This window comes from Dipteris shenzhenensis, chromosome 28, assembly GCF_047967505.1.
Source record: "Dipteris shenzhenensis isolate YYH24624 ecotype China chromosome 28, Dip_SZ_1.0, whole genome shotgun sequence".
Classification (NCBI taxonomy): domain Eukaryota; kingdom Viridiplantae; phylum Streptophyta; class Polypodiopsida; order Gleicheniales; family Dipteridaceae; genus Dipteris; species Dipteris shenzhenensis.
The window spans coordinates 18,288,664-18,314,258 of NC_141623.1; the positions used below are offsets into that span (position 1 = coordinate 18,288,664).

The window sequence follows — 25,595 nt, forward strand, 5'->3', positions numbered from 1 at the left end:
GTTTATGAGGGGATGGACAAAATGATTGAAAATGTAAAGGAGGTGGTGACTAATCATAATAGGAAGCAAGAATTAGTAGACTTGGCAGTGGAGCCGTAGCAAGAGTCGGATAAGGAGGTGATGCGAGGATGGGAGAAGATACTGAAGCAAATGGTACCAGATGCACAAGAGCGAAGGCAAGTAAAGGATGAGTTGGCTTTTTATAGGAAGAAATATGGAATGTGTGGCTCTGAGGATGCACAAAGGGACAAGTATATTGTGGGGTCTGCTCTATGGTGGGAGGATTATGGGGCTGATACACCTTTGTTGCAAAACTTGGCTATCCACCTTTGTTGCAAAACTTGGCTATCCGCATTTTGAGTCGAGGAGCAAGTTCCTCTCCTTGTGAGCACTTGTGGAGTAGCTTTGGGCACATTGCATCAAAGAAGAGGAACAGACTTGCGACACAAAAGGCAAGTGACCTTGTGTTTGTGCATGCAAACTTACGTTTGCTTCAGATATGAATGTTGGGTACAGCCGTGAGGAATTCATTGTATGGCAGGAGAAGAATGGTAAGGCAACATGCCAGCAAATCGTTCTTGTGGTGGGTGCATCCATAGATGATGTTGGAGATGACCAAGAAGATGGAGATCAACCAGATGATGGAGATGATGAAGAGGAGGAAGAGGGCAGCAACCACAATGCTGCAGATTTAGATTGATCATTGATGTTGACAGTGTTGAGTGGATCATGCATGTAGCAGCTAGTTTTTTAAGTTCTAGGAGCCTCAGTAGTAGGAGGTGTCACTCTCCTTTTCTTGTATCCAGATTCAAGATTCCAAGACTCAAGATAATCTCATATGTTTATGCCTTGTCTCTGATAGACTTTGCTTTTGTATGCCATTGGCAAGCTATAATGATTAATCTAGATTCTATTATCAATGATTATTCGTGAACTATGTCCTGAGTCTTGAGTCCTTAAGGCTTACACCAAAAGCAATTGCAATGTTTTTGAGTCTTGGATTCTAAGTTTAAGCTTTCTAATGTATATAATAGTATGTTTGTTTATGGGTATGGTGACATGGCGTTCCCTTCCCGCTCAAGTTCCCTAGGATTTGGGCGTTCCCGTTCCCCAAGGGGTCGACGTTCCGTTGCCGTTCACATTCCCTAGTAACTATGGCCTAGTACCCTGGAATCCATAAAGCCACTACAGAAGAGAGAGGGAAAGGTAAGGCAGTTACATTTGGCTTGTTGGAGTTGGAGGAAGTTAAAGATGTAATGCCTTTAGGAAAGAGAGATAGAGAAGAGGAGGTTGGTCCGAGTGCAAAGAAGGGGAAGCAGTCTGAGGAGATGATGACCTACCAAAAGAAGAAGAGCAGGAAGCCCAGAAGGAAGTACAAAACTGCAGATTATCCCATGGGGAAGGAACAGGGAGATTATGATTTGGGTGGAAGATCTTTTAGCGAGGAAACCGGACATTACATTTGCTCAAATGATTGGTCTATGCCCAAAGCTTAAAAAAGAATGGAGGCGGGCTGTAAATCCAGCAAAGAAGAACTCTCATAAAGGTACAATTAAGTTGATGTCTGTCTCAGAGTTGCCGGATCTTTTACCTGCTGTAGAAGCCTGGCATAAAGGAAAGGGTTTTGGAGAGGCCTATATTGATGGAGGTGCACAGATTTGTGTGATTACCTAGGCTTGTGTGGAAAGATTAGGACTGAAGATATCCCGCTCCTCTAGTTATCGCATCAGAATGGCAAACCACTCCAAGGTGAAGACTTTAGGGATAGTACCTGGTCTGGAGGTTGAGGCATTTAGTGTTTCATGTCGAGTGGATTGTCATGTAATGCCTGCGGGGTTGGAAACCTATCCTTTGATTCTTGGAAGGCCGTGGTTGAGGAAGGTAGGTGCAATTCAGAATTGGCAGAAAGAAATCTTTTCTGTACATACGAATGGGAAGAAATTGAATTTCGATATGGTAAGCAAGGCTGAAGTTTCAAATTCTACAAGTGAAGAGGAAGAGAGAAGTGAAACCAACATTGAGGATGAGAGTTCGGTGACTTCAGAAAGTGATGAAGGAACAATAGCATTGGTGGATTTGGTAGATGAGGATTCACAGGTGGATTTTGTGGGGGCAGCAGGGTTCGGTGAGGAAGAGGTGGATAGATTTGAGGTTATCGAGGATTTAATGCAGCCCAAATGTTCTCAAGAATCAACCCAGGTGTTGATTGAGCAATCATTGAATCCTGATCTCAATGTTGAGGAGAAAGAAGAATATTTGAAGATGTTGCAGAAATACCCTAATTTGTTTATCACCTCTTATGAGGAGATCAGGGGATTTAAAGGGAAGCCTCTGAGGATTGAGCTGAAGGAAGGTGCCAAACCTGTTTTTCAGAAAATAAGGAGATTAAGCCCGGAACAGAGAGATGTGCTGAAGGAAGAGGTAGATAAGCTTCTCAAGGCAGGAATAATTTATCCTGTAGTTCACTCTGATTGGATAAGTCCTATGGTCATAGTGCCAAAAGGTGTAGACAAATGGAGAATCTGTGTTGATTACAAACCTCTGAATGCAGTGACAAAGAGAAACCACTATCCTCTGCCTTTTCTTGATGATATTCTTGATAAAGTGGCGGGTCATGAAATGTACAGCTTGTGTGACGGATATTCAGGGTACTTCCAGACAGCCAACGCCGAGGAAGATCAAATCAAAACTAACTTCATTACCCCCTGGGGCTGTTTTTGTTACAGGAAAATGCCTTTTGGAGTTACCAACGGCCCCTCGCACTATGAAGAGAATTCAGATCTGATTTTATCACCTTTCCTGGATAAATTTTGTAAAGTGTTTATTGATGACATCTGTGTGTACAGTGGAAGAAGGGAGCACTATGGAAAGCTGGATCAGGTATTCTATGAGATTGATAATTATGGTGGTCAATTAAATCCTAAGAAGACTCAGTTAGCTCGGACCAGCATTAAAATATTGGGGCATATTGTATCTGAGAATGGGATTAAGCCAGATCCAGGTAAAGTAAAAGCTTTAGTTATGCTGTCCTCTCCTGAGAAGACCAAGCAGTTGCATACCTTTCTCCAGAAGGTGAAGTATCTGTCAAGATTTATTCATATGTTATCTCAGATTTTGTATCCTCTTCAGCAGGTGGTAAAACCTGAGCCTCTGAAATGGACGACAGAGAGTGAAGAGGTGTTTAAGGCAGTTAAGGAATCCTTGACTCATATTTCAAGTGTAAAGCCACCAGATTATTCCAGGACTTTTTATGTGAATCCGTCTGTGGGACCAGATGCTATTGGTGCTATTCTTTTGCAACAGGGAGAGGGTTCCAAATATATGAGGCCAATCTATTATGCCAGTAGGGTAAAGAGTGAAGTAGAAAGGAAGTATTCAGCGGCTGAATTGGTCCTGGCTAGCCTCTTGTATGCCTGTAGGAGATTTCGGTCTTATCTATTGTCCAGGCCTTTTGTGGTTCTCACCTCATGTTCACTACTGCCTCATATGTTGAATGGTACAAACATCTCCAGGAGCATGATTAAATGGATAGTAGAGTTACAGGAGTACTCTTTTACCTTCTTGGTTGAGAACTCTACCAGAGCTTCCTTGGCTAATCTCCTCACCTATAAGTAAGGACCTAAGAACACTGACATGAATGAAGAAAAAGTACTAGAGGATGCATTTGTTTTACACTTTGATAGATCTTACAAAAAAAGTTTAAATAAAAGTACAGGAGGAATTGTCATTTATGATCCTGGAGGAAATGAGATTCGGAAAATGGGAATTCAGCTTGAAGCCAGCAGTAATAATGAAGCTGAATATGCAGCCCTCTTCGAAGGTTTGAAAGTATGCATTAGTCTGGGTATTAAGAGACTCATGATTAAGGGAGATGCTCTGTTGATTGTGAAGCAAATTTTAGGTGTCTCGAAGGTTAAGCATGTTCATTTGAAGAGATGGATAGGCGCAGTGAAGAAACTGTTAAATCAATTGGATGCCTGGACACTCCAGCATATTGAAAGAGATAAGAATGTAAATGCACATGATGCTGCGCAGGAAATTACAGCAGCCTATGTTGATGCAGTAGGAGTGCAAGAACCCTTATACAAAGGAAGGGAGACATTAGCTTGTGAGGAAAGTTTCCTGTTAACTGGTAAAGTGCCTGAAGAAGTTCCAAAACAAAGAAAATACAGATTTATTAAAAGCTGTACTTCTTATTGTCTGATAGATGATGTTCTTTACATGAAAGGGGCTGATCTGGTGCTCATAAGAATTCCCTGGCATGAGGAAGTTTTTCATATTCTACAAGCTAATCATGAGGAGTATGTGGAGGACATTTTGCTTTCAAAATCATGCAGAGGAAAATACTTATAGAAGGGTATGTGTGGCCATCCCTCCAGAGAGACATAAGACATTGGTGCAGGTCATGCCTACAGTGTCAGCAAATCAGTAAGAGGATCTTACATCCAAATCTCAGAAATATCATGCTTGCTTATATCTTTTTGAGAAATGGGGAATAGATGCCATCCGTCCTCTACCCATGACAGCCAGGGGAAATTGTTATATGCTGACAGCTGTGGATTATTTGATGAGATGGGCTGAAGCACCAGCAGTACGGGCTGTCAATGCAAAATCTATGTGTAAATTTGTGTATGAGGATATCTGCTGTAGATTTGGTGTACCACTGGAATTGCTTTCTGATAGAGGTCCAGGTTTCAGGAGTGAACTGATGGATTTATTATGTGGAAAGCTGAAGATTAAACACAGATATGCAAGTCCCTATTACCCTCAATGTAATGGAATGAATGAAAAATTTAATGGTGTGTGTACTAATATTATGGGAAAGATCATGAGAACCTATGAGAAAAAGAGGGATCTTGCTTTGCACTGGGCTTTATGGGCTTACAAAGTTGCAATAAAAGAAGGCACCAGTTTTCACCATTTCATCTTGTTTACGGGAAAGAAGCTCTATTACCCTTGGAAGTAGAAATTCCTGCATCACAGATGTTAATGAAGATAAACGAGGATTCAAATCCTACTTTCCAGAACCGGTTATTGGATTTGCAGGAAGCACAACTAGACAGACAAAAGGCAGTGGAACATTATGCTTTAATTCAAGAGAAGAATCAAAAGAGAGCAAACAGGAAATTCAGGGATAAGAAAATCAAGGAGGGTGATCTAGTTTTGAGATACAACAGTAGTCTAGATTCTACCTTCAAGAAGAAATTTGTGATCAAATGGGATGGAACTTTTTGTGTGACGAAGAAATTCAAAAATGGATCATATCAACTTGAGGATTTGGATGGTCAGCAGCATAAGAATAGAGTCAATGGCTTCAGACTAAAGAAATACTTTCATAGGATCATGAGTGTGGGCGGCTGTGGAACTACTGTGATGAAACCAGACAAGCCGGAAGACCTCATGGATGAGGATATCTCTAAAGAAATGCAAATATTATATACCTCTATCTGCAAGACATGAATGTCTGAAGACTTGCGGATGGGCAAAATGATAGGACAAAATCTGTATCAAGTTTTTGAGCACTGTAAATAGCTGTGGGTAGGCACATAGCTGTACACATTTAGGGTAGGTGTGGGCTTTTGGCATTTGGGAATTTTTCTTTCACAAGCATGATGGACAATAAAGTATGTTTTGCAGGGACTTCATGGGAAATGATGAAATGCAATATGGTTGTACCAGACCTCCAGAACAAGGGTGTCCAGTGTGTGATTAAGCGAAATGTTTTTGGGGTCATGTAAAGTCAAGTCATGAAGAGTTTTTTTTATATTTTCCTGAGTCAATGTGCACTTGCATGTTACAGGAATTTGATATGTTATGGTGTCCATGTCAAAGGGCTTTTCATGTGTGTGTACGGGGTTGCATGCAAGCTTTAATGCGCATGCAAATGTGTGTGGGAATTGTGTGACTAAAGGTCCAAAATGTGCATTTAATGTGATTTGGGGGAAATGTCTTGAGAGTGGTAAAATGTCACTGATGAGGTGGCAAATTAGGCTGAGGTGGCTGGACCGATTGGGAAGGCATCCTGCTCATGCGAATGTGGCTACGTGAGGAAGAAGGGAGCTTCTAGATAGCGACGTGGCGGCTAGGATCTGAACGACGGGAGCTTGCTGGAAGGATCATTTGGCTGCATTTGACGAGGGGCTTCTGGAAGAGTTGGTGGTGGAACGACCAAAGAGGTTGGAGAGGCTCGCAGTTGTTGATGGGAGGTCGTGCGTGAGCAGGAAGCTGAAACCTGTGCATGAAGACATCGTGTGTGTGAGGAAGAGAGCTTTGTGAGTTGTTCCCCCCTTTTTCTCTGCTTCAGTTCAGCCTCTCCTGCAGCTCCTGTTTTCTATCTTATTCAAGATATCTTGTATTTCAGTTGCTGCCCTGGTTTAAGGGCTGATTTACAGCAGATCAGTGGTGGTACATTTTGTTATCTCTAGTGTTCTCTGTGTGGCTCTATAATTTCAGTTTGTTTGCATCTTCCGCTGCCATTTTAATATGGTATCAGAGCACCAGGTTACTCTCTGATCTGGGAACTTCTATATTGATGAAGTTGAAGAAGTTTGTCCTCGTCAGCAACTCTCCTTCCCACTGACTACAGAGCTCTCTTCTCCCCTCCCTATATTTTTTTTTTTTGGTTTTTTTTTCACGGTACCCCGGGCTATCAATAGCAGCCTACTGCTTCATCAAGAGCCTCTCCCCCCCTTCCTTCATCGCGCATCGGGTCGGCTCCCGTCTTCACCCGTACGACTTTATTCAGGGGTTTCTGGCAGAACTTATTGGCTCTTGATCTTTGGGTTCGATTGTTGAGATTGGCCCTGTTCTAGACCTTGATCTTTTCACCAGCCCCGTTCTCTTCAGCCCCTTGTTGCTGTCCATTCCCTGTTTTCAGTTATGGCTGATGAAACAAAGGATTCTACTCCGGATCTTCGCGTATCTCCTATGTCCAGTTTCTTTCAAGAGTCTGACAAGCCTGTACGTATTCCCACTCTTCCTACATTTCCAGATGCTCGGCAGTTAGATGGGACCAATTATTCTCTTTGGAAAATTCAGATGGCGTCTGTATTGGAATCTTATGATCTTGCTGAGTTTGTTGATCCCGGGATCCCTCGTCCGTCACCTGAGGAGGAGCCACATGCTTCTCTTATCTGGGATAAATTGAATGCTCGTGTACGCTCGTTCATCTTTCTCAATTGTCAACCAGGGGTTCTCAATCATATCAAGCATCTTACTTCTGCACGTGCTATTTGGGAATTTCTTGATGGCATGTATCTTCGCGTCACTCCCATGAAACGTATTTCCTTGGAAGTTCAGCTTCGTCGCCTCGATCCAACTACTTCTCCTTCCATACGGGACCACATCAACAAAATGCAGAGCATGCATCAGGACATCCTCCATGCAGGCAAGGCTATCTCCTCCGAAGATATGGCTATTACTCTCTTATCTCATGTTATTACTGACAGTCGATATGCAGCATTCTATTCTTCTCTTATTACCTCTAGCCGCCTCGGCACCATCACTTGGGAGGAACTTGTCCCCATGATGATGGATCAGGAGGAACAGTTCACTAAAACCTCTGATGGTTCTTCTGAGGCTCTTGTGGCCCATCGTCCCAAATCACGATCCAAGAATGCCCCGTCCTCTGCCAATAACTCATCTCCTTCAGGTCCCTCCAGTGACCGTCCCAAAGGTAATTGCAATCACTGTGGCACTCCTGGCCATTATTGGCGCAATTGTCCATACCGCAAACACAAGCGAGCTGACGCACCTCTGGCCGTTGCGGCTGATGCTTCCCTTACCCCTACTCCTGCATTTGTTCACCTTGAGCTCTTGAATTCGGTCCCCCTTCCTGCAGCAGAGTCATTGGCTCTCCATAGCTCCGATGCTCGTGAATGGATTGTTGATAGTGGGGCCTCTCGGCATATGACCCCCTCCTCCTCACTGCTCCAGGATCTCACTCCTCATTCTGGTCGTGTCTGCATCGGCGATAAGCACTCTATTCCTGTTCATTCAGAGGGCTCTCTTGATATTATTCCTGATGGCAAAGGGGGTAAACACTCTTCTCGTGTTCTTTATGTTCCGTCTCTCGGCTTTCATCTCCTTTCGGTTCATCAGATTTGTCAAAACAATATGAAAGTTGAGTTTGAAGCTTGTTGCCCTTCCCTCCCTTACAGGAACCTCTCTTGGCGACCTTTGGCATTATCGGTTTGGTCATTTACACATTGATGCTCTTCATCGTGCTTTCCGTGATCAGCTTGTCCTCGGCCTCCCTAACGTCGGCACTCGCCAAGGTCTCTGTCCCTCTTGCATATTGGGCAAACAACATCGCGAGCCGATCGCTCATCATGCCTCTCGCCGTGCCACTGTTCCGCTTGGTCTTGTTACCTCGACCTATGTGGCCCTATGCAGATTATGTCCCTTGGGGGAGCCTCGTACTACATGCTCCTTGTTGATGATTTCAGTCGCTACTCTTGGATCTATTTTCTTTCCCACAAGGATCTAGCTTTCAGTCGTTTCCAGAGCTGGCTAGCCATGGTGGAAAAAGAATCCAATCACTCCCTCAAAATTCTTCGTGCTGATAAAGGTGGTGAATTCACCTCTCTCGAGTTTGATCGGTTCTTGAGTAGTCATGGTGTCAAAGGGAATTTGCCAACACAGGTACCCCTTCTGATAATGGTGTGGTTGAACGTAAACATCGTACCGGTGTTGAAATGGCTCGGACCATGCTCACTCACAGTCAACTCCCTCAGTCTCTTTGGGCCGAGGCCATGATGACCGCCATCCATACTCTTAACCGCTCTCCGACATCAGCAGTCCCAGGCATGACCCCTTATCAGGCTTACTATGGATCTAAGCCCGATGTTTCCCATTTTCGAGTATTTGGCTGTGATGCTTATGTTCATATTCCTAAATCTGATCGTGGAAAGCTTGATCCTAAGTCCCACAAGCTCTTGTTCGTAGGCTACAACTCCGTCTCCACTGGCTATCGCCTCTATGATCCTCGCCGCCGCATTATCTCCGTGAGCAGGGATGTTCTTTTCGACGAGCAGGTCCTTCCGACATCCTCCGACTCTCCTCCTGTTCTTGGAGATCCGTTCGATGCCCCGGAGCCCTCTCTCCCTCCACCTGCCTCGTCCCCCGGTACATCACCTCCTATTCTCTCTCCTCCGCCTCCTTCTCCGCTCCACCCTCGTCTGCTCCTCCTTTGGAACCCCGCTCAATACGTGTTCCGCGATGGCTCATTGATACTCTCCGCTCCTCCGGTCTTGAGGATCCCTACTCCGAACCACCCCCTGATGATGGGCCTCGTCGCTCTCATCGCCATCTCCCACCGTCCTCTTCTGATCCCCTTCATGTCAATTATGCCCTTATGTCTCGCATCCTCGCCACTCGTGAGCCCACTACCGTTCCTCAGGCTCTGGCCCAGCCTCATTGGAAACAGGCTATGGAAGCGGAAATTCATGCTCTTCTTCGGAACCACACCTGGGACCTTGTCCCTCGTCCCTCACATCGTTCCGTCATTGGTGTCCGGTGGATTTTCAAAACAAAATACGCCTCTGATGGTTCTGTCGACAATATAAAGCTCGGCTGGTGGCTAAAGGCTATGCCCAACAACCCGGCATCGACTATGGAGAGACCTTTGCACCTACCGCCCGGATGAGCACCATCCGCACGATCCTCGCTCTTGCCGCCCACCATCAGTGGCCCATCTTTCAAATGGACGTCAAATATGCATTTTTGAATGGTGATCTTCATGAAGAGGTATATGTGGATCAACCGCCCGGCTTCATTAATTCTCGTTCTCCTTTCATGGTCTGTCGCCTTCGCAAGGCTCTCTACGGTCTCAAGCAAGCTCCTCGGGCCTGGAATCAGCGTATTGATACCTTCTTCTGCCGCCAAGGACTTCTTCGCTCTCTGGCTGATCCCAATCTTTATCTTTTTCATGAAGGACAGCTTCATACCTTCATCATTCTTTATGTGGATGATTTAATCCTCACCGGGAGTCATACCAATCATATCCTTGCCATTAAAGTTGCTCTTCAAACTGAATTTGAGATGACGGATATGGGCCTTCACCATTTTTTCTTGGGTCTTGAGATTTGGCAAAAGAGGGGGTATTTTGTCTCTCAGCAACGCTATGTTCAAGAGCTCCTCGAAACTTTCCACATGGCTGACTGTCGGCCCATCACCTCTCCCATGGATCCCAACGCTAAACTCTCTGCTTCTGGGTCCACTGTTTATCCTGATGCCTCCCTCTACCGCCAGCTTGTTGGATCTCTTCTTTGGCTACTTAACACTCGACTGGATCTCGGCTTCTCTGTCGGCACCCTCAGTACCTTCATGCAAACCCCTTCGCTTTCTCATTGGCAAGCTGCTCGACGTCTCCTCCGCTATCTTCAGGGGACCTCTACTTTCGGGCTCTTTTATGCTGCCGGTGGTTCCTCTCCTTCCCCGCTCACTCTCCGAGGTTGGAGTGACTCCGATTGGGCTGGCGACCCCGATTCTCGCCGCTCTACCACGGGCTATGTTTTCTCCTTTGGCTCTGCGGCTATCTCCTGGTCCAGTAAACGCCAACCCACGGTCGCCCTATCTTCCACCGAGGCTGAGTATCGGGCTATGTGTAGTGCCACCTGTGAGGCTGTGTGGCTTCGGCGCCTTCTTCTCGATTGTGGTTTTCAGCAATCCACTTCTACCACACTTTTTTGTGACAATCAAAGCTGTATTGCCCTTGCTCGCAATCCGGTCTTTCATGCTCGGACAAAACACATTGAAATTCAGTACCACTACACGCGACAGAAGGTTCTTGACGGTACCATTGTGCTCCTCTTCAGCACCACTTCCGACAACGTCGCCGACATATTTACCAAATCTGTTTCTCCTCCCCTTCTCCAACGTCATACCAGCTCTCTGGGTCTTGTGCCACACCCTGGAGCTGAGAGGGGGTGTTGAGATTCAGCATCTCCAGGCGTGGCCAGCCGACCAGCCCCCATGCAGCAAGGGGGGCTAGAGGGGGTAGGCTGGCCGACCAGCTGGTCGGCCCAGTTGGCCTGACCGACCAAGCTGGTCGGTCCAGCCAAACTGGCCGACTCCCCCCCTTGGCCTGCCCTATAAAAGGGCCTCCTTCCCTTCATTTCCTCCATCACTTCTTGCAGCTCCTCAAGGCTCCAGCATACAGCCTGCTCCTGACCATCCCCTCAAAGCCCCCTCTCAGCTGCTCAGTTGGCTGCCCACACTCCCGCAGCAGATCTTGCCTCTTCAGGGCTCTTGCCTCCCCGCTCCAGGCCTCTACAGTTCCCTTGTTCCAAGGTTCCTGCCTCTTCACCCAGGCTCCTTCAGCCTCCTCTTCTCTAGGCTCTTGCCTCCTCAGTTCAGGCTCCTCTAGCCTCTTCACTCCAGGCCCCTGCCTCTTCGTTTCAGGCTTCTCCTGCCTCCGTGCTCTCAGGCTTCAGCTTTCTTGTGTTCCCCCCTTTTTCTCTGCTTCAGTTCAGCCTCTCCTGCAGCTCCTGTTTTCTATCTTATTCAAGATATCTTGTATTTCAGTTGCTGCCCTGGTTTAAGGGCTGATTTACAGCAGATCAGTGGTGGTACATTTTGTTATCTCTAGTGTTCTCTGTGTGGCTCTATAATTTCAGTTTGTTTGCATCTTCCGCTGCCATTTTAATAAAGATAGCCTTCATGTGGGCTGTGGGTTCATAGTATTCTGAGGCTGACTGTTTTCTGAGCTTTGGGGGGAAGTTCAATTCTAAGCTGGCACATGTAACCTATTCCATTATGTGTAATAGATGAAAATTCAAAGCTAAGCTACTGCATTCTGAAAATGTAAAACATTTCCTTCATCACCAAACATCTCTTGACACCCCTTAAGGTGCATTTCTGACCAACTATGACTATGATGATGAAGAACAAGGTGGGATTTGTTGTAACAGTGTTTTCTACACATGTAACCTATTCTATTATGTGCAATAGATGATTCAAAGCAAAGTTATTGCATTCTGAAAAACTAAAACACTTAGTTCAGATTTTGGACCTTGAAAAGCAATTGGTTGGTGTCAGTTTGTCTTTCCACTTCAAAAGAATCAAAAAATTCATTACGAAATGCATTTTATTCTAAAACGCATCTCTTTAGATTGTAGAAGGGCCACGTGCTTGAAAACTGCAGAGACAGCTACTACAATCTGAACAGAAAATTTGGGACTGGTCGCAAAACCTTATTGGAAATTAAAGTTAAACCCAGAGAAATAAAACGAACATGAAGAAGGGGGCATGAAGATCTTATTGCACCTAAAAATTATACATCAAAAGACAAGCATTTTAAATTTCTGCAGCAAAAGAATAATAACAATGCGATCCAGGATCTACAATGCAATATGTGTCACCACAAGTCGCTTATTTCTCGAAAACCATGGGGGCACCTTGGGAGCTTTCATGCATGAAGCCAAAGCTCACAACAATAAACACGAGATCAGACAGGGAAGCAACAACTTCCAGGCATGATGATTAGAAATCCTGGTACTCCTTACCTTTGAAATCGTGCTCTGTAAGAGCGCATGGTATGTGATTGGAACCGCTCTCTAAGCTCCAAGAGAACAGATTGCATCTGGTACAAAACAATAGGAAAGCATTTCAAATTATTACAAAATTATATCATGTTTTAGAAAGCAAAAAGGCACTCATAGCTTATCACACTACGCAGAGCCCTCGTAAAAAAATAATAAGAGGAGAAAGAAATCATACAGAGGTTAAGTGGGTGTATTCTGATGCAGAAAGAGGTTCCACAGATGATTTTTCCAGAAGGAACAGCTGGTAACAGAAGAACACATACAACTTAGGATCTCGGACCAAAATTTAAAAGGAACAATTTTATTATACTGACAGCAATGCTTCTAAATTTGTTAAAAGTAAACTCTGCAACCTACCCACCATGAAAGTTTATTTTGAAGCAGGCCTGACGTTAAATTACGTAGAACAGAAAACGACATCGCTTCTTCGATACATCTCATTGGAAAACAATTGGATGAGATGATCCAGCACATCCACAAAAAGTATCTGGTGTGCAAAACCCACCTGACATACATGTAAAACGAAGCTATTGCTACTCTCTTCCGGCATATGCAGGTGTCATCAACTCAATGAATTGGACGTGGCTAGGAATTAGTGAGTTCATGGGCTGATGTTTCAAAGGTATCCAAACCCTCAGTCATCAGAGGGGTCACCACCTTACTGAACGGCTTCCTTTGAATTGTGAACCCATGACTCTTGAGATAGGAAGTCACAGTCAACCTCTGCCTCCTGTTCAGACTCAGATGACATTATACATTTCAAATTTTACAAACAGACATCATAGGAACTGTCAAAATCGACACACCTATCCTAAGGGGATACTAAGACAACCATAGTGGCGCCACTTCATACCATCTTCTGAAACTGTAACAATTTGTCACAATGCCACAGGGCTAGGAAATGTTTATTTGCTTTGAATTAATCTATCCCACAAGCTACAAATGGTAGGTAAATCTCCAACCAACCATACATGTGATCAAATCTCCCCGGGATGGCGTATAACTCATGACACAGGGTCATGCTAGATAAATCTCTCCATAATGACCTTTGTTCAAAAACTTATTTTTTATTGGTCAAAGTATTGACTTCGGTCAAAGATACTTAACTTTGGTAAAGTAAGCCTAACCCCAGTTAGGAAGACTTGGCTTATGCCAAGAGGGTTAACTGCGGTTATCCAAAGAACCTCTGACTACGGTCAGAAAGTGTTGGCTTCGGTCAACAAGACTTAGCTTCCACCAAAGCAGGTTGACTCGGTCAACCTAAATTATTACCGACTCCGGTCGAAGAGTTCTAGCATTAATTAAGGCCCCTTGACCCTCGGTCAAATTCCTTAATTACGGTAGGTACATGTTTGCTTGGTGGGGATGCCCACAACGACTAGGATTAGTCCACAATTTGTTATTTGCATGCAAAGCGCTGACTATTGATGGGTGCATGGTTGTGCGCTTTAGTTAATGGTTGCAGGTACGAAGAGGGATTGAAGACCCAAGCAATATGGAGCCAAGCAAGCGACCAGGAGGTGTCCGCGTGACCAAGTGCTACGAAGACCCTAGAATTTGCCCTTTTGAGGCAATAAATAGACTTAGTATAGAATTTGGACAAGTAGCATGTTACCAAGAAAGAGTGATCTATGAGCTCTTTGTAAAAATTTATTCACATTGGCATTACAGTAATCTTCAGCCTGTGTGCTGCAAAACGTATGTATTCAATGAACAAAGACCTGGCTTCTAGCCCGACTGTTGTCCTAGGCCCTTATCTGTTGCAGAGAAAGAAAGAAAGAAAGAAAGATTTTTAAAGTCTTTGGAAGACCGATGGGTCTATGAGATTGTGAAAATCTTGGTACAACCGAGCTGTGAGGGTGGAGCTACTAAATGAGCATCCACACCAATGTAGAATGCAAAAAATGCAAAATGGTAGTACTAAATACTAAGTACAACATAGTCATGTCAGTGGTCGACTACATATCAATCTCATCATCATCATCATCATCATCACGACATTAGGGTGGATGAGGCAATGGAGGCATGAAAGCGGCGATAGAGTGTTGTCAGCCGCTCACGGGTGTGGCCCTGTGACGTCTCCTGGTCATAACTCTGCGCCTAACGAGGGCTGCAGTAACCCCTATCGGCCAGGGTCCGACTCTGAACAAGGAGGGGATATCCCCAAGTGTAATCTGCACGTCAACCCTCTGTCTAATGGATGAAATAGTATTAATGGTCCACATGCGAGGAAACCCCAAACAAACAACTTCATTAAAGAGTTTTGCTAAGATCGGGGCTAGGAGGTTAATCCCATATGCGATGAACTCAGTGCATAGTCCCTCATGATCCTTCGCTCTCCCATTATGAAGTTTCATTACGGCGTCCTTCACTCCCTCCTTAGTGCTGAGGATACAGGAAGTGGGACGTGGCAAATGTAAGAGATCAAGGACTAGCTGATTTGGGATGTCATATAGTATGCGTCCGTAATTATACCAGACCTAAGTGTCAGTGAGTGGTGAGGGGGACCATCCCTCTAGAAATCTCCGCCAAAAGTCCTTAAGAGTTGTTACTAAACAAAATGTTCAGTAATTCTTCCTCGTTCCGGCAAACGAAATCTAGTTTCTTTCTACGTATCAATCAGCGATACTCGCGTAGTGTCTTTGGTTCGCTCGAAAGACTGTTTTTGGTTTCGAATCTGAGCTGACGGCGTAAAGCCTTACACCCATCATCGTACCAACTATTACAGCGTATGGTCCCAGGTGGTGGTGGGCAGGTGGAGCGAGTGGTGTGAGGGGAAGCGTGAAGGGCAGCTGTGTGTAATGAGCGGGTGATCAGGGCAGCGCGGTTCTCTAATAGAGGTATGAAGTCAATATAAGCGAGAAGTATGTACGAACGGCCTGAGGAAATAGATGAGTGGTCATGGTCAAAGCGTATATCATGATAGGTGGAGTAAAAACTCAGTGGGGTGGAGGGTGATGTGTGATGGGGAGTGGAAATGCTAAAGAATAGGTGGATATGATCAGCCCCTGGAGGAAGAGGTGCTACAGTAAAATCAGTAAGGTGAGATGTGGAGGCAAGGGATCCCATGATGTAATCAGCAACGCTAGAACCTCCCCCATGTGGAAAGTATGTGAAACCACCTGAGGCGGGCCATCAGTCAAGACCATTATAAATAATGAGATCATGCATCCTACCGAGGTCTAATAAGGCATGTCCATAAGATGTGACCGGACCTCGTCTGTAAACCGAAACCCGTAGTATACTTGCATCCTCAAGGTCAATATCTGGTAGTAGAATGGAATCATACCTGAAGTGGAGGAGTGGTACCTGACGGGCACCTGTCCTCACGTTGAAGTCCCCAACTAGGAGGACTTCTCCGCAGCTTGAGAAGTCAACAAAGGGCTGCAAATGGGGATGTCTCAGCCTCATCTCAAATATCTCTAGCAAAGTGGGATGTCTCAGGAGGAAAGTAGCATACTGCAACAAACAGATCCCGGCTGTCCACCTGTTGCTATGTATCTCTCTGCTCCACTGAAATGGTCCCCAGAAGGGCAGTTCTGTAAAGAATTGCTACTCCTCTTGATCCTCGTACTCCCCCTGTGTCTCTAGTCTCATCTTTGTAAGCAGACTCCCATGTGTACCCACTGACAACTGGTAGTGAGCGCTCTAGACTCTGATGTGTCTCAGTGTAAAAGACTATGTCGCGACCATAAGGTACCATTACAGTTCCAAATGGTGCAGGATAGGACTTGGAGATCTGAGTCTCATAGACCCCGCCTCCCTATGTGGGAGAGGGGGTGGATACCCGACAGAGGCCTATAAGAAGTCATCCATCTCGTACTACGAGTAGGCCATCTTTTCCCGATCGTATCGATTCCCTCTGACCCTAGTATGTGCCATGTAGCTTTAGTTATTGGCACTTAAGTCACCTAGTACTTTTAGTGTCTTATGACACTAGGTCCTAGGGTTCCCTTTTATAGTACTTTGTACTTTAATTTTCTTCTTTTAGTTGATTGGACGACTTCCACTTCTTGCTCCACTCTTGTGCATCCTTTTGCTTCCGTGAGCCTACAGTGGTATCAGAGCACTTCCTCCCCGGACATGCTCCCTACTCCTAGCCTCTTGCTTCCAGCTCCAGCTCCCGCACTTCAGCTCCATCGTCAAGCTTCAGCTCCTGGACCTCCCGCACAGCTCCGACCTGACCTGCTATCCGTATAGTCCGTACAGCCCCCCCTGCAACTATATGGATTCTGTACAATGCGTCAAAATTCCGTACAATCGAAAGGATTTTCATACATTTCCTATGCGTCAAAATTTTCGTACATTTCCATATAGTCGTACGGATTTTCGTGCATTTCTTGCGCGTCAGAATTTATGTACTATCTGTACAATTGTACGAACTTCCGTACTACCCGTACATTCTCAAATTTTGACATTCGTACAGCTTCGTGCCGTACTATCCATACCGTCCGTACACTGTACGGATTCCGTACGGTTTTGTACTTGCAGGCTTTTTTTGCAAGGTGAAGATGTTCGATGTCCTTCATTTGCAAGCTAAGTTGTGCATCAACCATCGTTGGCTTCGATATTGGAAGCAGACACTGCATTGCAGTAGATCTGCAATTTTTGGTGACATTTGGGGCTTTTGTATTAGGGCTACGATTTTGCAAGTAGATTGCATATTTGCAAACAATATGGGGTTTTTCCTGAATTTGCCCCATTTTTGGCTCAGTTTTGCTCTACAAATTGGGGCTTTTTGGTCTATTGCAGGCAAATTGCACGATACTTTCAGATTTGCAGTGAAATTGGCAAGAAATCGCAGGCCATTTGATCACATTTGCAAATTACAGCTTAATTTGGGGCTTTTGCAGATTTGGACAGCAAGTCCTATTTTTTGCAGTTGCAGGCCTTGAGGCTATCTTTTGGGTCACTTTGTCAATGCATTTTTTACTTGTCCCATTTGCAATGGCTGGCAACAATCATGATTTATTTGGCATTCTTCGTGAAGATGATAAGTTGGATGGCACCAACTATCCGATGTGGTCTTATCTCATGAAACATATTCTTGTTGCAAGGCATTTTTGAAACATTGTTTATGGGATTGATATGAGGCCAGCCAATGCTACAGTGGCTGCCCCTATTGCTGGTCCCTCTGCAGAGGGGACTCCTCCTGATGCTTTATCCTCTAGCACCCATGTTGCTGCTCCTCCAACTCAAGAACAAACAAGATGGAATGCAAGAGATGCAAATGCACATTCTTGTATTGCTTTATCATGCAAGAGAATCATTATTCCACACATCCAGTCATGCAGGACAGCAAAGGATGCTTGGGACAAATTGGCTTCTCTTTATCAGATTCGCAATGAGGCACGTGTTGCATATTTAAGAAGGCAATTGCAGGAAGTCAGCATGAATGAAGGTGACTCTATGGATGCATACTTGACCAAGGTCAAGTACCTCATGGAACAACTTGCCAATATTGATGAGGTGATGACAAATTCTCAGCTTGTCAGTACCACATTAAATGGGCTGACAGATACATATCAAGGGTTTGGGACAACCCTTCGACTAGTGGCCATGGGTAATCCAGACCACTACTCCTTTGATCAGTTAGTCACTTTGGTTTTGCAAGAAGAGCAAAGTCGTGCTCATAGGCAAGCTACTATTCCTGATCATGCATTTGCTTCACAGCAGACAAGAAAAGGCAAGGCTTCCAAGCCTATGGGCAAGCCTAAATATGCGCCTAACAGTGGCAATTCCTCCAATGCATCTCAAAATACAGCATATAAGTCAAAGAAGAAAAAATGCAACTATTGTCGCAAGCCAGGGCATGAAATTTCAGAATGCAGGAAGTGCATTGCTTCGGAGAAAAAGAAAGCAGGATTGACAATCAATGCCTCACATGCAATTGAATCCCATGAGCCAACAGATGCCTCACATGCACATGCTCTCCAGGATGATTGGGCATGGGCTGTCCATTGCTCTTTTGATCCCTCCAAAGTTGATGCATTATTTACTGCTAATGATGCTCAATCTTGGTTTTTGATAGTGGTGCTTCCAAGCACGTCACCTCTTGCAGACGGTTGTTTCATTCCTTAGCTAATGCACCTCGAGGGGGGACTCACATGTGCTAATAATGCTTCCTATGGTATAAAAGGAATTGGAGATGTGCAACTCACATCCATTTCAAGCCATCCTGTCACTTTGACAAATGTTCTTTTTGTGCCTGGAATTGAAGTCAACTTGATTTCAATTTCAGCAATTGCCACTTCAGGTTTCAGAGTGATATTTGATGGATACAGATGCTTAGTATATGATCTTCGTGATGACAATGCCATAGTTCTCACTGGCACTTTGCAAAAGGGGCTTTATCACCTTGATCATCACTCCGCTGCATTTTCTATTGAAGCATTTGCTATTTCAGATTCACAGCTTATGCCTAGATGAATCCAGGAACATTCCCAAACTCATCCTCTAAAAACACAACATAGTGCAGTTTTAATCTCACAATAGTCACTCATAAGATTGAAAACCATAAACTCCATCACGCATAGCAGGGACTAGCTACTATGACATCCCCACTGACGTCATCAGCGCCCAACAGTAAGTGTAGACCATAGTATAAAAGTATGCTCTCACACATACAAATCCACACACCCACACATACTTGAGCATCCATTTATACAAAGTCTTTGTACTAAGTTTCTGTCGGCACTCCGGAGGTGAAGGGCAAACTCAGCCATGACAAAGGCTAGCACTAAAGGAGAAGGCTAATCAAAAAGTAGTCCAAATCTCTTCATTCAAGCTACAACAGCTTGTGAAGTCTAAACAATTTCATTTTAGTCTCTCCCAAACGAGCATCTCAATCTAAATCTAGCTGATAGGACAAGGCACCATTTAAGATAGAAAGAATTATTGCAATACCAGCAGGCCGCAACTTGGACGAAAACTTCACAAGGTGAAATTTGCATGTCCGCTAATACGGCAAAAGCATATACCTAGATGAATCCAGGAACATTCCCAAACTCATCCTTTAAAAACACTACATAGTGCAGTTTCAATCTCACGATAGTCACTCATAAGATTGAAAACCATAAACTCCATCACGCATAGCAAGGACTAGCTACTATGACATCCCCACTGACGTCATCAGCACCCAACAGTGGGTGTAGACCATAGTATAAAAGTTGCTCTCACACATACAAATTCACAGCTTGCTGAAACTCATCTTTGGCATGAGAGAATGGGTCATCTAAATTATAGAGCTCTTGCCAAGTTACATTCACAGGGCATAGCAAATGATGTACCTCAAACTCACACAGTTTCCAAACATGTGTGTGAGGGTTGTCTTTTGGGTAAGATGCATCGGTTTCCTTTTCAAAAAGATTGTCCAAAATTCTCACAAAGGAAATTGCAGCTAGTGCACAGTGATGTCTGTGGCATGTCTGTGGCCCAATGAGGACAATTGCCATTGGAGGGTACAAATATTTCATGACTCTAATTGATGACTTCACAAGATATTGCTGGGTATATGCTTTAAAAGCCAAATCTGAAGCATGAGAGCATGAGGATCTGCAGGCGCTCCACTCGTGTCCACTCTATATCTGACAGGTCAGGTCCCCAACAAGGGCTGCCATACATACCGACTGGTCGGACCAAGGAGTCGAAGAGAAGAGCCTTGGTCCGAGGGTCCCAGAAGTGGGAGTGGAAGTACTGTCTCTCTAGCCGAGCCACTGAGGCGTATCCCATGCTCAGTCTAACTTGCATCACTGGTCTCATCGTGAAGATCGGGCCGAAGAAGATGACCCCCAAGTAAGTGTATGAGGATACAATCTCAACTGGTGACCCACCGAAAGTGAACTGCTTTCGGTGCATGTTTGCTCGAGAGGTGTTAAAGATCATGACCTTGGTCTTGCCAAGGTTGACCTCCAAATCATGGGATAAACAAAAAGCTTGCAGTGCATCCAGGGTGTGGACGACAAGAGTGCCACGTCATCTGCATAAAGAAGAATCCTAACAATGATCCTAACAAGTGAGCAACCGGTCCCTCCAGAAGGCCCCATGAAAGTATCAAGCTCATCGATGTAGAGACCAAACAGGGTTGATGATAAGGGATAACCCTGTGTGACCCCAATGGTGCTCAAGATCTGAATTGTCCAACCTACGCCTGACCGAACTCGGCCTGAGACTCTCTCATAAAGTGCCATGACTGCACGTTATGTGAGAGAGAGAGAGAGAGAGAGAGAGAGAGAGAGAGAGAGAGCTTGAAAAGAATTAAGCTACGAAGGGAACTGGTTGGAGAGAGATTTACAGGAGACGGTTTCAATGTCCTTTGAATGCAACTTCACCAAACTGTTAAGTTTAGAAACCCCAATCTCTCATGTCATAAGCGAGTATCGGAAATCACACATTCAGCAATGGCAGTTGCTTCGATAGTAGTGTGCTTTTCAAAGATATCAAGGTGAGCTATCAAGTGTGCTAGTGAGTACAATACAGTTATTGTACCGGTTATCATACACGGCACAACGATGACCATCAAAAAGAACTTTGAAGCCATTTGCGGAGATGGCTGAAATAGAATTCAGATTTTCCTAGGTACCTGGAAAATACGGAACTTCCACAAGTGTCACTGTATCATCCAACACTAATGTGACTTCCACGTGACAAATCCCTTTCACAAGATAAGTTGCATTGTTTGCAAAGTGACAATGTGCCCATGGAAACGCTAGTACTTGCAAATGGATGATGAAGAAAGTACAAGTGGTGGCCTATATAGGCCCAAAAATCAACCACAAGAGTTGACCAATGAAGTCAACTTGAGTGTTGACTAAATCCTAACTGGCATACAAGGCCATACCAAGGCAAGTGCTAACAAGTCAAGGCATAGTCTTGACCATAGATAAGTTAGGCATAGATAGATAGAACTAGGGCTAGTTTTGTTGCATCCTCGTTCATCATATCATTTTTTGGGGTTTTTTGCTCCGTCAATCACTTGGAAGAGCACTATAAAGCCTACTGACCTTCACTAGGAGAGCAAGGTGAGGCAGCATCTATATGAGAGATCCATTTTTCATCCTCATCCTCGTTTAAGTATCTGAACTAGCCTTGAGTTCATCACTCCCGATTTTGTGCATATGCGCATGGTGATCCTCTATAGCATGCCTTAAAAGAAAATGTGTAAAGGAAAGATTGACATATACTTCAAATTATGGATTGAGCATTTTTTTCTCTCCCTTGATGGTTATTTTGCAAGCTTTGGAGGATGGCCAAACAGGACCTAGAAGAAAATTATGAGACTACTTTTCTTCTCTCTTTTAATGATGATGTAATTTTACAAACCGTATATACATGTTAAGCTGTCCAAGATGGCAATACATGAACTCACAAGAGGGCAAAAAAGGCTGAAGAGAACCATCAGCATTAGGCATGACATGAAACCAAGAAACGGGTTCGAGGCCTCTCCTTGCAATATATCTAGGTCTATGTGCATGTCTTTTTCGTCCTTTGCAAAGTTGGACCACGTCATCTGCATAGATGAATAGGAGTACAATCGGGATTCTGTGAGCTCTCATCCATTCTTCCAACTCATATATGAATAATCCAAACAAAGTTGGTGAAAGAGGGCAATCTTGCTTGCCCCTATGTCACTGGCAACTGCTTACGATTACCTTCCCTTGGTTGTAAGGGCCATCTGCTAGTAGGTGTGCCAGTTCAGCTAGTCCCTTCTCATATGGTCTGGTTTTAGACTTCAGTTAACTAAAGGGCAGTGTACCGTAACTAAACTGACAACTACATCAATTACAGCCATATTCCATAACTTCCAGCCAATAAATTACCATGAAACACTTAGAAAAATAAACTTGCAGAAATACCAGATGGAGGCTAGAATGCCCCTGCTCAATGAAATCAGATACGAGACACCAACTGGCCCCAAATGCTTTGGTGGCCCTTTCGGTATTTATTTAATTCTTCAAAAATGGAATCTGCTTTACAACAAGGGCTCACCCTTGTACTGTGTTTCTTGCAATTCTACTGTCTGAGCCGATACTTGGCCTCAACTTGCATCCAATTCCCAAGTGCACACATTAGCACCCAACTACCAGGCGAGGCTATGGCATTCGACACTGGCTGGGCTCCACTGAAAGTGGCAATGCATCAAAAGCAAGTCCCCAAAAGTGCTCCCAAAAGTGCTCAAATAGCCTCAGGCATAAGCTGCAATTAAACTCTCTCTGTGGTATCAACCAGGCATACCCTCTGTAACTGGCTGTCTTCTTACAGCCTGTAGGGCCCAGAAAGAACTCCAAACAACAAAATGCAAAGCAACAAGCTCCCAAAATAGCAAATGCAGACCAAAAGGAAACCAAACTTCCGTATCTGCTGTCCATGGACGAGGGGCGAGCTCTGCCCTCGCAACTGTCCTCTGTTCAAGCCCCAGCAGAGCACAGATGGCCTCCAGGCAGCAAAAGAGAGAAATGAAGAAACTGAGCTGAGAAAGGAGAGAAGAGCAAGGCTCAGGAGTGCAGAGGCCAGGGCAAGAGAAGAAGAGCTCTCCCATGGAAAAATCCACCTGCAGCCTGCAACTGATCCGTACAGCTTCAAAGAACAGCCCTGAGCCTCGGAATGTGTGCTTCGGGACGCGTGCAACAGCCCAAATTCACCCCGGATGCAGGCAGCTGCCTCGGGGTGCGTGCAGCTGTCTCGAGAGGCGTGCAAACAGCAAATCAGCAGCAATGATCACCTTGGAAAGCGTGCCAGCCATACAGACTGCCTCGAATTTTGTGAAGAGACAAAAATGCAGGGAGAGCAACGACTTTGGAATGCATGCCAAAAAAAATAGCAGTGCAAAAACGTCCAAAATCCATCCCGCAATGAATGAAGGGGGCAAGGGTCGTAGGTGGTGCATGAGGGACTGCCACGTGGCCCCCTCATTAAAGCTCTAACCCACCCTACCAAAGACAACGTTGGGTTTGCCCCTCCTTAATGCTCTAACCCCTTTTTACCAATGAAACATTGGTTTTCTTTGGGCCCAATCTTTAGACCCCTCTTCCGAGCCTTAGCCTAGCACGTGGGCCTAGTGGGTGCACTTGGAATTGAACTCTAGGGACTTCTAGGAAGCTAGCACTTCCTCTTGGCCAGTCCCCTATGGCCAAACTATCTTCGGGTTTGTCCACGGGATTATTTGCACATGAACTTCATGCCCCCGTGACAATCTAAGCGTGGCTTCTTTGAGTGTTCAAGGGACTTGCATCTTTTCTAGCCTTTCCCAAAGTTTTTCTATGCTACTGTGTCAAATGTCTTCCTGAAGTTCACAAAACAGTAGTACATGGCTTTCTTCTTGTTCTTGACCCCCTCCATTGCAAGCCCTTATAGTGACCAATTACTCCACCATTGAATGTTTGGGATGGAACCTTGCTTGGAATGGTGCCCTTGCTCTTTGTTCCTCTGCCCACTTGCTCATTTTCTACTCGAGGATGGTGCCATACAGTTTAGCCAGCACCTTAATGGTTCGTTGCTATCTTGCTGTCCTTTACATGGCTCATCAAGATGGTGACCTCCATTCAAATTACCAATTAATTAGATGCACCATTGACCAACTAATCAGAGCTCATGCAATGTGTTGAGTATACATTAAATTCATCAAGGCCCTAATCTAGGGCTACGTACAAGACTATATATGTCTTCCAGTGATCGTAGCAAGTACAGTAGCAAGTTCTAATGAGGTCTTCCTGGAGTAGGAGTCAACCAATGTATCGAATACATGTGGCAATATGGCTACTATCACAATCCATGCCACATTCCACTTGGATCACCATGCTAAAAGGACTAACTTCTTCAAGCATAAACTTGACAATGAAGTGATCCAAACTTAATGGGAGATTGTACAGAACGACACAGCATGCAAAAATACAGTATCAAGCGCATCCAAAAAAGAATCTACAGACTTCCATATGCTCTGACCAACAGATTCACAATTCACAAATCCCTTGCTCTCATTAAGGCAGTCTTCACTATAAACTATTATGTCCCAAACCCTTCCTGATATTTTGCCAAAAAGGTATAGCATCCATTTGTCATATAAATACTTAAAAGGCTATTTAAAAATCAAAAATGGATGTGCTGCTGCTGTAGACCGTCTCGTGAAACAAGTATGCTTCTAGATTAATGATCAGAAGATGTCTATCGAAACAAAAAAAGCAAATTGAGAAGCCATCATGCTACAATTGAGCCTTGTACCACTATGTCTCTGGAAATCTCTGAACTCTAAAATTAAATCAATGCTTACCATCTTAAACCACAGAAAATAGTTCTGCTCTTAACATCAGTTTTTAAACAATTTACAGCTGACGGAAGAGCATACCTGACCAAAAGGAACATAGGATGGCAAAGATGGCACTCGACTACGCCAATCAGTCGCATTGCTACCAGCTGCTGTGTATGGAACGTTTTCAAGTTCTGATTCCCTCTCCGTCTCAATATCCCTGGGTAGCGAAGCCAATGCCATTGTTCCTGTACCCTCCTGAATAATGAGAGACTCTGGAACTGCATCCAAATCTCCCTTCATGGTACCATCTGAGCTACTCTTTGATAGTTTGCCCTTCGGATCTGATCTACTCTTAAACCGTAAAAAAGGTTTCGGTCCACTCACCAAAGGGACAAGTGTTGATATTCTCCGTAAGGATTTCTGTAGGGGACCTAGTCCTAAAACAACATGTTCACCTTCATTGATATTATCCTTCAATCTGCTGCCAACAGCCTGCCCAAGATTATCAGTTTGGGGACTGCTGGACCTATTGGCAGGACCAGTGACAGATCCTTCAGACTGGGAAACAGAAGCTTGAGTGCGGTAATGTTGAAAGTACCCTGGTGAGAGAATCCGAGGTATTAGATCCTCTGGAATGCAATACGTTCTGAAATGTTGATGCCAGCCTCTTTTATGAACATAACTGGTACAGTAAACACAAAAGGAATGCCAATGGAATAATTTCAGTGATAATGACCTTAACTGCAAGAAGAGGCTTGCACAAGTTGCATATACAACAGACACCTTGCCGATAAAAAAGTTGTTCG

At 44.6% G+C, this 25,595-nt stretch overlaps 1 protein-coding gene across 4 annotated transcripts in view; it reads right to left on the reverse strand.

Annotated features, from left to right (window-relative positions):
* LOC147883273 (lipase class 3 family protein) overlaps positions 1-25,595 on the reverse strand; it is a 59,162-nt gene that overhangs the window by 30,378 nt on the left and 3,189 nt on the right. For all 4 annotated transcript variants that reach the window (XM_087399336.1, XM_087399335.1, XM_087399333.1 and 1 more), the window contains exons 7-9: positions 24,886-25,471; positions 12,721-12,786; positions 12,507-12,583 (exon numbers count right to left, since the gene is read on the reverse strand). In XM_087399336.1, the coding sequence (XP_087255462.1) occupies positions 12,507-12,583; positions 12,721-12,786; positions 24,886-25,471 (729 nt within the window). The remainder of the gene's footprint in view (positions 1-12,506; positions 12,584-12,720; positions 12,787-24,885; positions 25,472-25,595) is intronic.